This window comes from Haliaeetus albicilla, chromosome 6 (genome assembly GCF_947461875.1).
Source record: "Haliaeetus albicilla chromosome 6, bHalAlb1.1, whole genome shotgun sequence".
Lineage (NCBI taxonomy): Eukaryota > Metazoa > Chordata > Aves > Accipitriformes > Accipitridae > Haliaeetus > Haliaeetus albicilla.
In genome coordinates, this window is record NC_091488.1 from 2,783,502 (window position 1) to 2,804,186 (window position 20,685).

The 20,685-nt window shown below is 49.6% G+C and overlaps 1 protein-coding gene across 1 annotated transcript in view; it reads left to right on the forward strand.

Annotated features, from left to right (window-relative positions):
• Positions 1-617: 617 nt before the first annotated feature.
• Positions 618-20,685, forward strand: part of PTCHD1 (patched domain containing 1) — a 43,715-nt gene continuing 23,647 nt past the window's right edge. The window contains exons 1-2 of the mRNA XM_069784837.1: positions 618-1,473; positions 13,330-13,990. Coding sequence (XP_069640938.1) covers positions 1,123-1,473; positions 13,330-13,990 — 1,012 coding nt within the window. The 5' untranslated portion in view covers positions 618-1,122. The remainder of the gene's footprint in view (positions 1,474-13,329; positions 13,991-20,685) is intronic.

Sequence of the window (20,685 nt, forward strand, 5' to 3'; positions counted from 1 at the left end):
GTGTGTGAGTGTCCCCGCGGGGACGCGGTGCACCTACGGTCCCGGTGCCGGTCCCCGCCCGGGGCGCTGCCGGGGCAGCCCGGGGCGGCTCCGTGGACGCTACCGCCCCGACGACGTGGAACCGCGAAACGGACGAGGGGCAGCCCCGCCGCCGGCGCCGGGCTTCCCCTAATGGGCATGTGCGGTTGCCGCACATGCCCACTCGGATCGCGTTACCGGCGTCCGCCGCGGTTAGGCTGCGCGGCGGGACCGTGGGGCGCGCCGTCGGGGGCAACCCCGGGTGGCGACTCGCCCCCGCCACCGGGGGAAGCGCCCGGACGGTTTTTGGCCGGCGGGTCACCGAGCCGAATCCCCCCCCCCCCCCCCCGCACACACACGAAAACACGCCAACACCCCCTCCACGGTGGGAGCGGGGACGCACACACGCACATACACACACACACACGCGGGACGCGGCGGCGCGGGCGGGGCGGGGATGTAGCGGCGGGGCGGGGCGGGGCGTGTCCCGGGGGCGGCCCCGGCGGGAGGCACCGCCCGGCGTGGCCCCGCGGCCCTGGGCGGAGGGCGGCGGCGGCGGCCGTGGCGGCGGCGGCCGGGGGGGGGGGGGATAAGCCGCGCCGCTCCGCTCCACGCCACGCCGCGGAGGGCTTTCCGCGCCCGCCGCCGCCGCGGCCGGGGGATTAGTCAGCAGTCTGCGGGCAGCCCCGCTCCCGCGCAAACTCCGCGGGCGGGGGCGGGGAGCGGCGAGCGGCGCCTGCCCCTGCCCCTTCCCCTTCCCGCGGCGAAGGGGCCGCGGTGGCGGCGGCGGCGGCGGCGGGGCTGCCCCCCCCCCCCCGCCCGCCCGCCCTCCGCTTCCCCGCTCGGCGGCGGCGGCGGCGGGTTGGCAAGTCAGGCAACGAGGCGCCGGGCTAACTCCTCTCGGGTACCGGCGGCGTCGCAGGAGGACGAACGCCCGAGCCCCCCCCCCCCCCCAGCACGCACACACCCACCCACCGCACACGCACACGAGCGGCGGCGGCGGCCCCCCCCGGCGGGGCTGCCCCATGGTCTTGCGGGGGCCGTGGGGAAAGTGCGGGGGCCCCGGCGCGGCGCTCGCCCTCCCTGCGCGCCCTCCGCACTAGGATGTTGCGGCAGGTCTTGCACAGGGGGCTGGGGACGTCCTTCTCCCGGCTCGGCCACTTCGTCGCCAGCCACCCGGTGTTCTTCGCCTCGGCTCCCGTGCTCATCTCCATCCTGCTGGGGGCCAGCTTCAGCCGCTACCAGGTGGAGGAGAGCGTGGAGCACCTCCTGGCCCCCACGCACAGCCTGGCCAAGATCGAGAGGAACCTGGTGGACAGCCTTTTCCCGGTGAACCGCTCCAAGCACCGGCTGTACTCCGACCTGCAGACGCCGGGGAGGTACGGCAGGGTGATCATCACCTCCTTCCGCAAGGCCAACATGCTGGACCAGCACCACACCGATCTCATCCTCAAGGTAACCGCGGCCGAGCCCCGGCGACCCCCCCACCGCGCCGGGCCCCCGAGCCCGTTCCCCCCGCACCGACCCACCCGTGGCGTGCCGGCCTCCGCCACCGCAGCCGCCGGGTCACCTCCCTGCAACAGTTGGGATGCCTGCCCCCCCCCCCCGCTCCCTCCTCGCCCTTTTTTTTTATTATTATTTTATTTTATTTCAGTCTTTTTCCCCTGGTTTGGTTTTATTTGCTTCGGGTGAGCGAGAGGGGCAGGCTGCTTGCTTCAGTGATTTTTTTTTTTTTCCGTGCCTCCGTACTCGCCTTGCAGTCGTGCTCCCGAGTTAAGGCGACTCGGGCTTTGATAAACTCAAACTTCAAAAACAGTTAGGTACCAAGCCGCCAAGCTGCCGAGAATGCTTTTGGGGGCTGCTGCTGCATCTGGACTGCACTTCTGCCCAGAGAGAGGGAGCAAAAAACCTCCTTCTCACGGCTCATGAAGGCAAATGACATAACTCAGCTGATTATTTTTAGCGGGTAGTATTATTTTTTTTTTCCCCTCCGCTCCCAACCCACCATCACAGAAAACGCTGGTTTCGTAGATGAAGAAAAACCCAGCTCAGCTGTAGGTTGCAGGCATGGTGCAGCCTGTGCTGCCGGTTCAAGTTAGAGTGGACAGCATCTTTCCCTGTCACTTGAGCAGCACGGAGCGTGCGAGTCACAATCGAACAGGACATCTCGCCGTACTATATGTCATAACATGTCGGAAATCTGCGTTTGTTGAAGCTGGTGCTCTAGTTTACACCCCGGTAATTTCGAACAATTGTGGAAGGAAAAACAGGGAGGACAGATGCAAAAACTGTGTGTTAAGGGGGTCAAGTTCGCCCAAGGAAAAGGAAAGGAGCATTTACAAATAACCAGAGGTGTGGCAAGCTCAGTCCTGCACGTTTTCACTGTTGCCTTATGGAAACCCTGGAGACTCAGCATTGCTTTTTTTTTTTTTTCCCTCCCCTTGAATGTCAGACTGTCAGCCCATACAAAAGCCAATGTTAATTCTTTTTAATAGCTTAAGGGAGTATCTCTTCTAAAATGAGAAGATAGATGCAAATACCTATTGTATTTGGGGAGACCTCACTCTTTACTAAACAAGGAAATAACTGTTACAGTGGATTCATTTATATTTTATTTCCACTGCAGCCACATACAGAACTGTCATACAGACCCACTCAGTATTTCATGTTTTCCCTTTTTTGCTGTTGACATATTACCCAATGGTAATCAGCAAACAGATTTAATGAGCATCGACTCATTAAGTACAGTAACAGGAATGTTACTGGCGAACGAGAAAACTCCAGAGAGACGATTTTCATTCCTTCATTTTCTTGTACCATGAATTGCATTTGCATCCAGTATGTGCACATTTACTCAGTCATAGGATAATAATGGTAATGGATTTTTTTTCTCTCTACTGCTTTCTCTAGAGATCTGTAGTTTTATCAATAGCATAGTGACACACAAATAAATGGTACTCAGAATCTTTCCACAAGCAAACTTCTGCATACGATTTATCACATCAGCGGAAGAGCTATAACTTAGAAAGTTCTGTCAGTATTTAACGCTGGCTCATTTTTAATAGACAGAATTTGCCAACAAAATGATTATTTTTCATTTAGCGAGATAATGAGCACCATTGCCGTTTGACTGTTTACTCTTACTGTTAATCTGACATTGTCAGGCATATTTGATGCATTATTTCCAACTCTTTACTTATCTAATTCATTCAAGTATGTCTTGTGCAGAATAGATTACGTCCTTTGTCCTAATTATTCTTCTGTTTGTGGGCAGAGCCAGGCTCAGGCAGCTGCCTATCCAACCCTGTGCACGGCCCCGTGGGTCAAAGCACAGCAAAACAGGAGGGAGGGCTCCTAGCTCCCGATATTGTTATATCCGTGGTGATGCAGGGCTACATCGTTCTGTGTCAACGGGGCTCACCGAGGGAAGGAGAAAGGGAAAGGTGGCCATCAAGGTTTTCATATATATATATATATATATATATGAAATCCTATAATGTGTGTGTGTATATATATATATGGAGTTACATGAAGGGGAGAAGGGAGCCGAGGCAGCCCCAGCCCCAGTCCAGAGCCAACCAACTCAAAGTACTGTGCTTGTAAATAAGCGTCCTGGGTGAAACCATGGAGTAATCCCACCTACGTTCCCGAAGACACTGCCGTGTAGGCACAGTCAGGGCAGAGAACCTACATGGCAGCATTTGCTTATCTTTCCTGTTCTGGAGGAGGATGACCTCCCCGAGGGAGAGGTTTTGCTTTAGAAGAGGCGTCAGGGTGGACGCTGGCTCCTCCCGCGTGGGTGTTGCTGCATCTGCACCCACGAGCAGGAGGATGGGAGACCCAGGAGGACGGGAGACCCAGGACGGTCGCCCCGGGCAGGCGCCGGCTCCTCTCGCAGCACCTCTTCTTGCTTCCCTGACCTGCCATATCCCACCTCGTCAGCCAAGGAGGGGAGGGAATGAGCCCTGAAGAGCCACAGCTACCCTAGTCGCATGGCAAGGGAAGGAGAAGATTTCCTCTGGTTTCGGCAGAGGAACAAGTCAGCTTCCATTCTTGTCCCCGCAGTAAAGGGATACGAAGTTTTGGGGTCTGAGCAGTTGCAATTGAAACACAGCTGGTACTGTCAAAAGTTAATCACTCTAACATCCTAATCAATTAGTTAGTTAATGAAATAACTTCTCTGGTGGCATCTCTAAAACACTCTGGTTAGCTTAGTGCAATTCCTCGTGGGCAAGTTACCAGCCGGAGAAAGTCACTGCTGCACCATACCCTGTTGGCTGACTGGGAAGAGATTTAGGGGAGGGCTCAGCCTCACGACTGTCTCCGGCCCAGATCTCAAGCAGCAGCTCCCGGAGCAGGAGCTGCCGTAGGACTCCCCGGTGACAGCAGGAACCTGCCAGCGCGAGGCTGGCTGCTCACGCGACAGCGGCAGGTCTTGCTGAATGTACGAGCTGCTCCACACAAAGTCTCTCCTGCTCATTAGCAGGGAGGTGTGTGGCTGCCTTATATAATAGTTTTGACTTGGAGATGATGCCGAGTACACTTTTTCCTTTTTTTTTTTTTTTTTTTTAAAGAAATCTCCATCCATAGTTCTCATAACTCCCCATAAATGCTTAAACCATTCTAGGCCTCCCATCCCAATGCTGCATTTCTAGCTGGCGTAGTCATTTGCAGAAGAAAGGGAGAAACCTAAGCATATCCTGAATCTTTGGCCTTGAATAGATGATCCAAGAAATAGCCTCGATAGAGTCTCGGATACACGAGAGATGCATCCTGAGACCGAGATACTGTGGGAGGGCAATAACGAAATTTTACTCGCTGCTGTACCTGCTCTGTAGCTGAGCACAGGGCATGGGCATCCTGTGCTGTCAGCGTGCAGGACCTTTCTTCCTCAAGATTTCACTCTTTCGGGAGAGGCAGAGGTAGGAAGTAAAAACACCTAACTGAAGAAAGTGTGCTTTTACCCCTGTATTTCCAAGAAGTGCTTAGAGAAACAAAAAGTGTTTGGGGTATTTGGTGTGGACCATCATGCAGAAGTTCAGATGATTATGTAAAGTCTGTAGAAATCGTCTAAGCCTAGAATCCCACCTAAAAATAGTGTTAGAGCAGCCCCCTACCATTTCGTGGTGGTATTTCCACTTGCAGCTAGAAACTTGGTAGGTTGAAGGCATACAGACTCACTGGAAATACAGACCTAGCCAGGTTTTTGAACCCTAGAAAATACATTCTGATTTAGCCAGAATTTGAGACACCCATCCTTTTGAGCTTGTTCATTCCTCTATACTTACAGTGAGTTAACTGTGTTATACTACAAAAGACTTTTTTTCTAAATGAAAGGTTTCCTTGTTTTGCAAAAGAATATCCTCTTTTCCACTTACGTTATTGTGTTTATAACAATAACACAGTACTAATATTTTTTTGGCAAAAACTCCACTTAAGATGACAAGACGTAAAGATGAAAAGGGATTGAAATGTAACATGGCTCCTTACTGAAGGGGATTGTATTTGCGGTTTGCCTCTATGAAAATCTGTAGATGAGGGGTTATTTTTTTTAAAGAAACCTCTCCTAACTGTGTATTTTCAGACAGCGGTTATACATCACCCCTCTCATATAAACTGGCCATCAATAGATCTAGATAACTGATTCAGGATCTATTTGAACATGAAAGCAAATAGTAAAATTAGGTATTTGTGTTTAAGGACATATTTATTTAAGAACTGCGTAACTTCTGATTACTGCAGAACAAAACAGATTAACTTCAAAATTTTGTAGACCTCATACTTGTTGGGGGTTTATTTCCTCTTTCTGCTCCTTAATTGTTAAGTCCCTGTTCATGTGTGTGCCTCCATGCTCTGTCTACGGTCTTCCCGGTTTTCCTCACTTACTCTCTACACGTGAGGAAGCTCGTGGAGGAAATAACCGTATTTATGTTCCCATGTCTGTGGTGTTTCCAATTGCTTTGCTGCACAAACATGGCACGCTTAAGCCATTATTTTCAAAGTGGGTGGAAGCGGGTTCTGGTTGCTCAGCAGAGCCGAAAGCTCGGTCTGTCGCAAGCCTGGCTAACGCAAGGTACCGTTTATTTTAAAACTTTTGACTACTTCCGAATGCCTGGACACAGGCAGTCAACTGTGGATCTAGTGATGGATATAGTAGGTCTCCACCTTCTCGAGGTAGCTCCAGCACTAAAAACACTTCTAGGGAAACAGTCAACAGAGCAAATAGTGAATTCTGCTTAAAAAAAAAAAAAAAAAAAAAAAAGGATGAAGTCATGTCTTTAGAGCAAGGCTGTAAGATGAGGGGAAGAGTCCTAACACAAGAAAAACAAGGGTGTGAAAGCAGCAGAAGTGCAAGCCTGTTGTCATAGCAGCACAATGCTGCAGGGCTAAAATGTATCTTATGCGAAAACAGATGAGAATTAAGATACGCAGGTAAGATCTGGGCACAGCCAGGGAAGAAGGAAGATAAATAGCACGCTGCAAGGACAGCGTGGAAGCGTGGGTGAGAAACCAACCCCCCCCCCGAGCTCCTGGTGTCAGCAGCAGCTCCTCGGTGTGGTGCCTGCGAGTGAGAGGGTTTGATCTCTCCCGCCGGCACCAGCCAGTGGCTGGAGCAGAAGTCCCGAAGTTGCCGGCATCTGGGATGAGAACCACATCCCGCCGGTCCCCGCCACCTCCCTGCCCTTGCTCCGGCAGCGCGGGTTGGGACGGGGCTCCCTCCGTGGTTGCGATGCTTCCCTACCGCCCTGCAGCAGTGCCGCAAGGCTGGAGGAGGGCGGACAGGGCTCTCCGGTGGGATTCCCAAAAGCTGTGCCTGGGTCCTGCCCTTCGAGTTGGGGTTTACAGCCAGAGAACCCCCTCTCTCCTCTTGGAAGGGAGAAGGAGGAGCCGGGTCGTTAATGCGACGGGCTGCGGACTTGGCAGCTTTTGAGGTTTCCCTGCAGCGAGGAAGGGACCGTCGGTCGCCCTTCTGCTGGAGGAGCCCTTGGCGAGAGCGGGAGCGAAGTTTTCATCTTTTTTATCCCCCATCGTGCAAAATCCATCTCAGAGCCACGCACCGGGCTGCGGAGAGCAGTTTCTGCTGTCCGGGCATCCCGTCCTCCGGCAGCCGTTGGCCCGAAAAGTGGAGTGGGATTCTCTCGGTGGGACAAATTGAGGTAGAATTACCTGGGCGATTGTCAGAATTAAGATGGTATTGATTAGAAAAGCTTCTCCACTTCAGATCAGAAAAGAAAAATCGTATCTAGCAATTTTCTGTAGCTACCAAGAAGGCAGATGGAAATGTAAATGCAGTCACATCTGCCACTTGGAGCACTAATAGTTGTCCCACAGTTGATGGCTTGTAGTTAGAACAATTTTTAGATTTTATTTACATGAAAATTGTTTGGAGAAAACATAATTCACCGTGCTTTGGACAGCTGAAAAAATCAGTTGCAAAAAGACATAGCTTGTGTAATTAGTATCTTAGCTAGAAAAAGAGCCCAGCTACCCATAGCGATCCTCGCCGCACGCTCTCCAGCTGCAACTTCTAAAGTTTATCCTGAGCCATTAGGATCCGTTTTCTTTCCAGCGTTTTCTTTCCTGAGTTAGGCTGGGAGCTGTGGAAGTCTTTTCTCCCTCATAACCCTTTTACGTTTTGACTGAGGCCATCTCTTGAAGTGAATAAAAAAGCTCTCTGCAAAGATATGAAATGCCAGAGATTACTGAGATCATACAAAAAGTGGAGAAATTTATAGCTATCCATTAAGGGCTTTTTCTCCTCTTTGTTTTCCTTGGCACAAGTTACCTGTAAAAATTACCAAAAGAGTAAACCAGCTTCACATGAAAATGAAGCCTATATTTAAAATCATTGTCTTCCTCCTGCTTTCTAGTTTTTCAGTCTTGAACCCAAAACAGTGATGAGATTTTAAGCAGTAATAGCTAGTGAGTTCATTCTTCACTTTATTTTTGAGCCTTCTCAGGCTTTCCTCCATAACCATGAGATCAGACATTATTTTTTTTCTTTAATGAAAGCTGAGATTTAAAAAAAAAAAAAATCACAATACTTCAGGCTCCAAGGCTCAGAGGAAAAACAGACTTGGTGAAAATGACAGTAAAAAGAATTGTAAGAGTTGGCAACACTGACTAGAGTGAAGCTCATTTTTAATTTGAACCATCAGCCATAGACTGGAAGACTGAATAGAGTCAAATAATAGCAACAACAATAACAAGTAATATGGCATTGCAAAGATCTTACTCCTGTGAGTAAAACATGTCTCTCTATGTGCCAGATCATTCACAGTTTGGGAGGACATCCGTATATCTGGCTAATTTTGTCTAGTTGGCCATTCATTGACTGTATGTCAAGTAACAAAGCATAATCAAGTCCTTATGATGAGCGATGTCCCCTATAAAACACCGCACGTCAGCGCTCAGCAGCAAAACCAAACACATTTTTGTGGTACGTATGATAAGCAGGAGGTAGCTGTACACATCCTTAACATTAAAAACGGTGGCTGCGACTCCGATCCAACTCCCACGGGAGTTGGGATGCCTTTCCGCGAGCTGGGAGTAGGAGCTTGGCAAGAGTGAAGCGTCCCGTTCGCGTGTCGCTGTCGCTCTCGCCGTGGAGTTTCGCTGGGAGCAAAGCTGTGCCACCAGCGAGGCAACACTTGTCTGGGACACCGGTGGCCATCGCCGCGTCCTCGTGCCTCGTCCCCTTTGCCCGTAGCTTTGATCGGGGTAGCAGGTTGCGTAACGTGGGCTTAAAGGATTTCGGGGATTGGGCCATTTTGCAAATGAATCAGCAGTTTCTAACCCCTCCCTGCTGCGATGGGATCTGTTTGCTTCACAGGGAGGCTGCAGACTTCTGTGTTACCTGCCTAAATTGACAGAATTCCGGTAATACCTGCTCGCTTCTGAGTTAAAGAAGGGACTTCTCGACAAAGCAAAGGGGCTAGAGGTTTTCCTCTCCCCTTTTTGTAGCTCCTTGCATCTTTTGCACGGACTTAAGAATAAAATCAAGCTTTCCTTTCGGTCCTGAATAGACGTCTCCAAGTACAACCCCTTTGCCTTCAGGTTGAGCTTTGCTGCCAGTGCTGAAAGTTGTGCCGTACAGGGTAGAGCTGTCTCGCAGAGCCCAGTGCGGGGCTTGGCCATCCCAGGGCAGCCAAACCGAGCTTACTGGGGCGGCTCTGGTTCCCAGTGCCTGCCTTCCTGTGCTGATGGCAGAGGTAGGAGGACCGGCAGCCAAAAACAGCTTGAAGAAATCTTTGCAGCCGCGGCTCTCTGAGGCCCTGGAGCAAATGGTTTAGCCCAGGATAAGTGGAAGGATTTTAGCTTTTGCTTGCTGGCATCCCTTCCTGGGCCCACGGGCAAAACCAGCCGGCGGGGCAGGGCGATTTCGCCACCTCTCATCTGTCGGCTCCGCCACAGGCTGCAACGTGGCTTGGTGTGGAGGCAAGAGCAACGCAGCCCTCAACGGGAGGTATTTGCAGAAAGGGATTTGTCTGTCCGTCGAAGCCATCTTTCCTCTCTATCTAAAATAAATAGCTGAGTGAGCATGGGACCCAGAGCGAGACCAAGATGTTACCAAAGGCTAAAGGCTGAAGGAAGAGAAAACGCTGTTCTAGAAATCGCTGGCATGGCACGGGACACACATAACCACCATTTTTGGAAAGGAGAGGGGAATCGCAAGTGATGGTCCCTGTTTAAACGATGCTGAAAGGGGGAGGTGGAAGTTACTGTTTTGTGCCTGAGCGCTTTCAGGGACAGTGTGCCACCGTGCCAAGGGAGCTTAGGCGATGCCGTGCAGCTCTCACACTGCAGTGCTCTGGCATCGCAGCAGTAAACCGCTTTTTTGGTTCCTTGCACCGTTAGCTAGCTGGAAAAGCTGTGAGCAGTGAGCAAGCAGTGCTTGTCTTCCTTCAAGAAAAACCATTCATTCAGCTTTTGTTATTCCTTTAAATCTCCCTTTCTCCTAATAGGCTTGGTAGGGATAAGAAAACAGCTGGATAAATGAGATACTGGTGGTCAGTCGTTTGTCCCAGTACTAGGTGCCAGGTTTATTCAGAATACGGTTACTTGCTATTAAAATCCGCTGCACTGAGGAGTGCAATGAGCATTAGCATCTCGCTAATGTTGTCCCCATCGTGCAACAGCCTTTCCCATCTCCTGTTAACAAACTGCAGTTTTCTGCGGGACCTCCTGGTGTACCGCAGGCAAGCCAAATTGCGGTGCGTGCAATCCCTCGAACTCGTAGGACGTGCCCTTGTAACCTGTCGGACCTTCTGTTTTCTGCGGAAGCCAGTCACCCGGGGCTCTGGACACGAGGTTCCTAGGATCTGGTCTGAAAAAGCAGGTAAAAAGCGATGCGTTTGTCTTGAGGATGAAAAGTCTGAGTCAGGCTTCCCAGAGCTGAATCCTTGGGCGCGCTGGGGCGGTGCCGGGCGTACTCTGGTGGGATGGAGGGGATGGCAGGTTTTTTCCTCCTCTTTGGCTGTTTGCCTCCAATTCGAGACCGAACATTGTGGCCGCTGGCAAAGCTCGGGGTACATCTCGTAGCTCCTCTAAACCGCACGAGCTTCCAGCCGGCTCCGGGAGGGCTGCTCAGCTGCCGGGACGTGCCAGGATGCGGAGCTGGCTGCCCGCTCCCCTCCGGTCCCCAAAACCCCATCGCCGGGAGGTGCGATGGGCAGGTCCCCCCCACGCCGTACCCGGTCCAGCCCGGCACGACCTCGCAAGAAGCACGGGGGCCGCCGCCGCAGAACGGCCTCCTGAGCCTGTAATGATCGTTTCTAAGAAGAAATGAGTATTTTAGGTATGACATTTAGCTTCTAGCCTTTTCGCTAGAGTTGAAGTAACGGCTGCGACAGATGAGGTTATTTTATAACCTAAATATTAAAAGAAAGTGCTTCAGAGGGAGAAGGAAGCAAATGCAGCAGTGAGGCAGGGTAGGTAAATAGCAACGCACATTGTGTGATAAAAGTTGTGTGACAGTTTAGTTTCTTCTGCATCGTGTCACTCGATGGATCCTCTCTGAAGGAGTTGTATTATGAGTCTAATATAGGCAGGAAATTCCTTCTACTCCTCCCAGTTGTCCTCAGCTGTTCTGCGTTACATGACATCTGATTTTACCACCGTTGTCAATGAAAACCATACACTAGCTGCCGCTGTAAAAAATTTAAAATCAGGTATCTGTCTTTGATTCAGTAAATCAGGGCATTTTCCCCAAACTGTAATGACATACATTTGAATTTGTACCCCAAAACAGCTCTTGCAAAGTGGAGCTTTGCAGATGCAAACTGGAAAGACGGCAAGAATTCCCTATACAGGCTCATTTCTTTGGCATGTGCCTGCAAATCTTTTGTTTTGTTTCAGCAGAAAGTTGTGCAAAAGCCCCTAATCTGTTGCAGAGACAGTTATTTGTTCTCCCACCATGATGGGGAATTTTGCTTCTCACCATGGCCAGGTATTGTGTTCTTGCAGTACTGTGAAAACATTTGTTGGTTCAGTTCATTTCTCAAACCTATCTTTCTAATGTCAATATTGAACTGTTGTTCTGTCAAAAACAAAAACTACTCAAATGTGGAAAAATACACCCCCAAGCTTCTAGAGAAACAAGATGAGAATATAGGAATTTTGTAATCTTTGCCTGTATCATGTCATCATCCTGAGGAACGGATGCAACATAACTAAATTTATACCCATCACAGATTATGCAATGTAATCACAAAACAATCAGATTCATAGTATCATATTAATGGTTTTTTTCTGCAAATACATCTGAAATACCACACAAAAGTCAGTAGGACTATTTAATTGCAGCAGACACAGGATTTTAGCCATGATTATTAGATGTTTTGTCCACTGCCACCAGATGAGTATATAAGCTGTACTGCTCCCGTGTACCCTATCTTCTATTTTTTTTAATCAGTGTTTGTCTTCAGCAAGGAGCCAGTTCCATTAAATATCACCTAATCCCAGCCTCTTTACTGGGCATAAGAGCCTCCTGCCCTCTTTGGATTACAGCAAAAAACAGCATGTGCAAGTAGAAATAAAAGGAATCGTGTCCCTGTAGCCAGTTCTCTGTGTCTTGCTCAAAATCTGAAGGCAGAAAATAACTTTTCCCTGTTTAAGGAAAAGAAATTAGAGTTGTTCTTAATTTGGCTCTTCAGCTCCCTGGAAGAGCTGTGGTGTCCCTGCTTTGCAGGTGAAGGACGGCTTCTCCTTCTCTTTTATCAGCCCTGCTTTTGTTACCACACCTTTGCAATGCTCCTACGACTGTTTCCCTTGGTGTAAAAGGATAAATCCGCGCAGTTCCTTGGAGCAGACCCGGTGATTTGCTCCACCCACGACAGCAGACGTGGCCGCCCGAGCAACCGGGCTGTGCGGAATTCAGAAAAAGTTGCAAGGGTTTTCTATATTTTTTCAAGACGAGGGTAATTTTTCTGCCCTTGCAATGCTCAAAAGTGAGGGAATGCACTTTGGGTTAGAGCTCAGGCATGGCAAATTTCAGAAGGATGCAAAACAACTTACAAAGGAGGCTGCACTAAGAGCTGCTAGACAAAAAAAATAAGCGGTAATAACCTGCAGGCCCTAAAATTAGGGGGCCTACCCCGATTAACAGAACCTCTCAGAGAGAGGAAGAGAAAACCAGTGTCAGTCTCTGCCATTGCTTCCCGCTCTCGCATTTGCTGAGGATTTGATGGGGGGAAGAGAGGGCAAATTCATTGATGCCAGCCGTTTTATTCCTGCTACGCGGACAATCTCCACGCTTCGGATGTGCAGCTGTGACCTGCCCTTTACTCCCAGTGAGTCCCAGTCCCCTGCCGCTGCCAGCTGCTGGGCGGGCGGCACATCCCGCGCAGGCAGCACCCCTGGTCATGGTCCTCTTCTGCGTTCTGCACCTGAAGTTTATCTGTTGAGAGAGGAATTTGGCAATCCCGAGCACGACGGCGTCCCCGGACACGGTCGGGCTGTAGCTCTCGCTTTTACGTTCGCCCAGATCGCGTGAAAGTGGAGGCGCGGAACTTTTGAGTTTGCTTATTTAGAGAGGCCAAGCGGCAGATGCCCATGGCACAGATGCAAGTCACAGCACACCCGAGTGACCAGCAAAGGACATAGGGGAATAATACTGCTATTTTAATGCATGTTTCCTTTTTTTTTTTTTTTGCGATGAGCGTGCTATTAATACTGCAGTCACCAGAACTTTTGTTGTCGTTGCTTAGATCGAATAGGAAAGGGACGGAGGTGAGGAGACGCTGTTGTTCTGGCTGCTACTGTGAGAGATGAATTGATGAGTAACGTGTGTGATTTCTCTTTCCCTTGTAGTTGCACTCTGCTGTGACCAGGATCCAAGTTCAAAGACCTGGTTTCAATTACACGTTTGCCCATATATGTATCCTGAACAATGACAAGACATGCATAGTGGACGACATAGTGCATGTACTGGAGGAATTAAAGGCTGCTCGTTCTTCTAATCGAACTAATTTTGCAATCACTTATCCGATTACTCACTTAAAGGATGGCAGGGAAGTATATAACGGGCATCAGCTTGGTGGGGTTACTGTGCACAGCAAAGACCGGGTGAAGTCTGCAGAAGCCATTCAGCTCACCTACTACTTGCAGGCAATCAACTCCTTGAATGACATGGTGGCAGAGAAGTGGGAATCCATTTTTTGTGACACTGTTGAACTTTTCCAGAAATCCAACAGGAAAGTCAAAATGTATCCTTTCACTTCTTCTTCGCTGAAGGAGGATTTCCAGAAGACGAGCAGGGTGTCAGAACGTTACCTGATCACAAGCTTGGTCCTTGTGGTCACCTTGGCCATTCTCTGCTGCTCCATGCAGGATTGTGTCCGCAGCAAACCCTGGCTTGGCCTGCTGGGATTGCTGACCGTGACCCTTGCCACCCTGACTGCAGCTGGGATCATCAATCTCACTGGTGGGAAATACAATTCCACCTTCCTGGGAATCCCCTTCGTCATGTTAGGTAACTATCTCCTGTCTCCTCTCTCTTTTGTGTGTTTGTGCCTCCCTGACGCATTTCCCAGCAAGCAGAGAAGCCGCACTGCATGGCTCCCGGTGCCTCCTCCCCTGCAACGCTGCCCAATCTTTTCCTAAACCGTTTGTACCGCACCAGGACATTAAAATCACGCCTGGGGCTCCGGTCTGGCGTAGCACCCTGCCGTAGGATGCGATGCCCGCGCGGTAGCAAGGAACGAGGACGCGCGAATGCCGCGCCTCAAGCAGAGGGGGAGCCCGGCTGCTGCTTTTCTGGATGTTTGGTTCTGGTTTTGGTGGCCGGCGTTGGAGGGAAACCTTCGCAGAGGTTCCCCGTGCCGCAGCGGCAGCGTCGGCTGTGCTGACAAATGAAAGGGACTGCGCACGTTGGGTGCTTAGAGAGTGCTGGCTCCTTCGGAGAGCCGAGCTGTGCTGTCGCGGCTTGGCAGGCGCCTGTCCGCGGGATAAGGGCCGTGGTCGGTTTTGGGTTGTGTTTCTCCTGAAGCCCCTCTGTCGGCTGAGCAAGCGGAGGGAGGGTTGCGCAGCCCTGGGGTGGAGGGTTTTGCCTCCCCCAGTCAGGGACGGACCCGTCCGGTATGTGCCAGCGCATCCCTGGCTCTGGTGCCGGCAGAGGCGTCTTCATCTCCCCAGATTTCGCACCGCCTACACTCGCTGTGGGGTACGGGGTGGTTTGGTTTGGTTTGGTTTGGTTTTCCTCGAGGGTAGGAAAGAAAGTGGAGGAGAGAAGGGCGGTCAGCTTGGTCCCGACCTGAAATCGGTGCCCTCTCCTGTTGGCACCAGGGTGTTTGTGGGGATGCCGCACACTGTTATCCAAACAGGCAGGAGGACTTCACGGGAGACAAAACGAGAGCTCTGGAGAGTTCGCAGCCTCTTTGTTTGTGTTTGGCTCCTAACCGGTGTGAAAAGCTTTGTGCGCTGTAGGTGTTTAATATGTCCTCGTTCACGCCATTATTCATTTGTGGAGAATAATACATGCATTGATTGGATCGCAGCTTCCCCAGCTGAAAATCACTGCTCAGTAATACTTCAGGTTTCAAGCGTAAGAGTGTCTCTGCTGACTTACTCACATCGTGTAGTGGTAGGAAACTTTTCGGCACAGCTATCTTTATATCCAGCGCCAGGTTCCTATGCCGTGCCTGTACTGTAGCTGTGGTATTGTTGCACTTTAATTAAAGACTATGCTTCAGTGCATCGCACTACCAGTTAAGGTCCAGAATACATTCAGTGACAAAGAGGATTCAGCTACATTATATTGGCTCTCATTTTCAGATGACATCCATGAAAATTAAAATGTATCATAATCTAGAGGAAATGCAGCGTGAGAAAGTCAGAGTCAAAAGGCGGCTAGCTTTCTGACCCGACTCTTTGCTTTCTTTTGTGGGTTTTTATGCCTGTGCATGTATTATAAAATTCAGTTCCTCAAATTAAGTAGTGTACATTGCATATAATATTACATAGGAGGGGATTTCCAGATGTGTTGCAAGAGTAGTAGAAAAGCAGTCTGAAGTGCAGCCATATGAAATGAAAGTACCTGGGGAAAGCGACTCAAAAATAGGAAATACTAGCTCTGTTTAGGGATCAAAGCATCTGCTCACTGAGACAACCTTTCAGATCTTTAATTCGCTAATAGTGACTATGCTGAGACTTGAAATCCTCTAAGACTTACAGATAACTATGAAAAGTTTCACACTTCTATTTTAGTGCTCCTTTAACTGCCGAGCTGTATAGCCAACTCTGCTTTTCTTTTCCTTTTTTTTTTTTTTTAGTGGGGTTTTTTTTTGGTCTTGCTTAGCTGAAGTATTCCACTCTTAAAAGGAGTAAGTTTCAAATATGCAGCTCAGCTCTCACTGTGAACAAGTCAAGGCAGAGCAGCCAAGTTTGTGTGAGTCTTCCCTGCTTCCCCACCCGCATAAAATCTCCTGAGGGACAGGAGTATCAACAGGTGAACAGAAGGCACTGAAGATGTTCTGGAGTTTTTAATGAGAACTGTTTTAAACCAGCAGATAGCTAGAAAGGCAGGGTGTCCTTTTTTTCCCTGCAGTACAACAGGATTCAGCATGCATTTCAAAATCTATTTCATGCCTATATGTTGTTTTGCTTATAAAGGATGGCTTAACCCAAGGTAACTGAAGGCTAGAGACACAAACCACCCTCCATTATAGCCCGCTGAACTGCTTCCACTTAATTTCAGTGACCATCAGATTAGATCACAGATTAACTGACCTTTAGAAAGCTAAAGGATTTCTGGCTAACATTGTAGCCCTGTAGCTATTACTCATAATCTCATGGCTAAAAGCAAAAATTAGATAGAAAAAATGATTACACTGGACACATTTCAGGCAAGGCCCCTTTCCTGCTATAAATCATTAATGAAGTTTCCCCGGTTTATAGGAGGTGAGGATTTTTAACTTTTCATCAGCATCGCGGAGCCGGCCGGGGGGGGACACTCTCCAGACATCATCTGCCCTCTGCCACAGGACAAGATGACGTCTTTCCTGACAGATACTTCTTGCCCTGCACTTTGTCTCCTCCTTGGGCCGTTTCCCCCCTGTCTGCCTGCACTACCGCTACGGCAGTTGCATCATGTCTAACCTCAATTCCCCTTTGCAACTCAGCTGTCCTTTTTTATCTACTGCATCTGGAAAACTGTTTATTTTCTTTTTCTTTGCATACTTGGGACCACTTTTACTTGCCCGGTCCTCTTCCCTTTCATCCCAGGTTTCCTCAGACTCTGCCTACCAGAGTTCCAGCAATCTTCTTGCTTTTGGCCACTCCACATCTTTGTGGAGTGCGGTGCCTAAATCTGGGCGCAGGATTCAGGCTGAGGCTTTCGGCAGCAAGTAGAGTAGGAGGATGATTTCACACATCTTGCATATGGCACTCCTGTTCATACATCCCCATACGACATTCATTTTTTTCTCAGCAATACGAAATGGTTGGCATTTGGTTGGTGGCACGTGGTAATTCACGGATCCTTCATGCCACTTTCTACCTTGTTTGCACAATCAGTTATTCCAGCCAGCATGCAGAAGTTTGCCCTTATCCTTGCTGAATTGTAGCTTGTTTCTCTCACACCATTTCATTTCACCATGAACTTCATTAAGTTCATCTTGAGACCATCACTGCCTTTCCAAGACGCATTGACTAAAGTTGGTCAGCAACGTTTTGCAATTACCGACTTTTCCATATTTTCAAGAATTACTCTCTGAATAGTTCAAGTAGTTTGTCCAGCCACAAGGCCATTTGAATAATTTAGGCAGTATGTCTGCAAAATAGTCCGTTCAATGTGCTCTGTAATGCTCAATTTCATTCATCCTGTTTTCTGTGGCATCCCTTCTGCATCAGCCATTTCCAAGAGCAAACAAGCCATCGTGAAGGGTACCAGCCTCTGTAGGTGTTGAATCCTTAGCTTTTGCATCAGTAGGACAATTTGAAGTTACTGAATTACCATGCCTTACCAAGTTGCACTCCTAAGCTCAAACTGTGTAAGTGTAGACAGGAACATCTTTTGCCTACCCCACCTGTTAAATATGACATACTGGTTGAAACACTTTGTGCGTTGGGTTTAATCACCTTCATGGTAGTTTATTCTGATTTATTTTACTCTTTAATTAAGGCAGGTTACTGTAACTCGGTTCACAAAAGGTAACTCAGTCAGAGTAACTCAGGCATTGATGACTGTACGTAGCCTATGTCACTACCGTGACAATTTTTACGTAGTGGCACGTTTCCTTTTAGCCCCCGCTGGTTGCTAACCGAAAACTGAAGCCAGGGGCGAGCAAGCAGAGGAGGGCAGGCTGGCTGCAGCAGCTCTTCTCTACGGGTATCTTGTCAAGTCAAACAGGGAACTTGTCTTCTTCAGCTCTGGATTTATACAGGTACTTCTAACGTGAAAGTGAAGCCTAAAACCTGTGACACTTGGCAGGCTCCCACCGTTCGTCTGGGCGTATTTTGACTTAGCATATGCCTCTGTGGTTTTTTTAAAACTGTCATCCGCATTTATCAGTGTGTAAACAAGTAATTTAAGGACAAGATTACTCATGTCTAGTTCATGTGGAATACTTTGCTATCCATTTTTTACCCTAAGAACCAAAAAATTAAGTTCTTCAATTTGGTTGAAATTAAAATAGTTAATTTATAGTGTGAGCTGAAAAGCAGAATGAAAATTCTGATTTCCTTTTGCCTGCTCCGTTAAAAACTACAGATGTTTGGTCTGGCACAGATGCTAACGTATTCATCATAAGTTTCCCTTACACATTAAATGGTGTTTAATAACTGCCAATCCTTAAAAAATAACCGGTTTCCTCAAAAACACCCCACAGTGTTACCAAACAAACCGTCGGACAAGTTTTTGGCGTGACTTTTTTTACTTCCCAGAGGTGGAGCGCAGCATTTAACTTGGGGACTCAAAAGAAAATTGCAGTGTTGCCCTTTGCACTGAAGAGAAAACTAGCAATCTGTTTCCTGTTCCTTCAGAAACTCCTACAGCTTATTCGGGGAGAGGCGGCTCTCTTCAGCTGCCAAGTTCGTGAAAAGCATCGGCTCTGTGAAATCGCGGTGGAATGCCAGGCGCTGCCAGATACGGGCAGGGACGCAGGGCTGGCTCCACGGGCTTATATTTAGCCGCCGATGCTGGCAGGGGAAAACCAGTTAGCGGTTACGAGAGTGGCTTGAGCTTGCAGCGTGCTGTAAACGGAAACGATAGCCAGCCTTGGGTGAAACTCAGCAAAACAGGGGTGAAACTCAGCAAAACAGGGACGAATGCGAAAACCTCTTCTTTCCGCTTCCCTCTGTCCTCCCATCACGTCCCACCCTGTCCCTATGCCCTTTTTGGGAGGAGAGAAGGGGAAAACGGTCAACGGAGCAGGTCCAGGGAGGGAGGACTGGGATGGAGCAGGTGGAAGTGTCGGGCAGGACCCAGGCAGGGTCCTCCTGAGCTTCGGTCATGGGTGGGGGGAAAGTCGGGGGGAGAAGGAGACGGCACGGGGCTGCAGGAGGGGGCATAGGAGCGGGAGAGAGGTGCGGAACGCTTTGGGAGGTACACGGAGGTACCAGGGCTCGTAGGAGCACCTCAGAGATGCAGAGGAGCGCCGATCGCTTCTCGGAAACACAAATTTTTTGGACGCGCATCTGGCACGTGGCTCACCGGGGGGAGAGCCGTGCTGGTTGGAGGAGTGGGCTGAGGTATCTGTACGGGGGGTGCAACAAGTGGGAGCAGCAAAGATGGGATTGGAGGTCGGAGACACTTGGGAAAAAAGGTCGGAAGGGAAACGCTAGGAGACAGCAGAAGAGGGGAGGTCAGCGCTTTTGGTGATGGGAGTGAAAAAGCAGAGGAGGGCGAGCGAGAGGATTGCTGAAGGTTAGGGACCACGAAGGCAGCAGGTAGCTAAACCAAGCAGGGCAGGTAACAACCAGCGCAAAAACCCTGAGAGGGTGCTGGGCCCAGCACATACCAGCACATGTGGCTCGCTGGAGCCGCACCTTGGTGCCCATAAGGTGCCGGGCCCGGCTCCTTCTTCAGTTTTCTGGAAGAGCATGCTGGCAGGGAATTGCAACATATGCCAAATTTGTACGCCCTAAAAGCATTCATTATCCTCCCTATCAAGCACCCAAGCGTTTGCTATATTCAATAAAACTGAAGTGTCAACATTGGTTACATATAGAGAGTTTCAAAGAGAGAGAGCCAGCCCCCGCGCAGGTCTCCCCAGTGTCCTTCAGTCCACACACAAAGGTAACACACGCACACACCAATGTTTGACTTTGTATAGTACTTTTCCACCAATTTTCCTGTTGTCAGTTAATAAAAATGTGAAGCTTACTGAGTCCCTCTTGCTTTTATTCCCAGAGCTGAGTTTTCTCGCTCTCCCTGCCCGGCTGCCCCTCTGCCGTCTCTTCGTGCTGGGAAGAAGCGTGTCCTCCCTCCGCTGGCTTCTCTCCCTGCCCCTTTCTCCCATCTCGCCCATCCTGTTTGCAGTCCCTGGCAGCCTCTTCCACCAGGTCTCGCCCGTCTCCCTGCTCCAGGCCACGGCATCTCCTTCCCAATGCCTGCCTAGCTCTCTGCATCTTTTGGTCTCCCTAAGCTTCCTTCATCTTTTCTCCTGTTTTCCCCACTCCCGCCAGTGTGTCCCCTCTGCCATTTTGTTGTTGTTTTTTTTTTAATTTCTCTTCTTTCCCATCTTCCCCTCTCCTCGGCCACAGCTGGGCCCATTGCTCCTACCCTTTTCCCTATATTCTTGAATAACTTCCTTGGCTCCCAAACAGGTCTCCGCCATAGCCTGCCGTCATATCTCAGCTGCTTCAAATTTCCCAGTGATTTCCACCATTCATCTTTTGCTTTTTTCACGCTGCCAGAGGACTCCAAGAGTGCCCTGGAAGTATGCTTGATTTTTTGTCACTCCATCTGCTCGTCTTTCCCAGTTCAACCCCGCACAGCTCAGTTATACTCCTCAAACATTTTGTGTTCTGTTCCATTCGTTCCCCCTTCTAATAAATAAATAAAATTAATCTGGTTTTATTTACCCTGAGCAGAATCCCAGGCATGTCATTTTCCTAGTCATTCCTATCTCCTCTCCTTTTTCTCTCCCCGGTCCCTCAGTCTCTTCCTGAGCTCCCTAAGCAGCCCTGCATCTTCTGCAGTCCCTCAGGCATCACCCAGCATTTCTG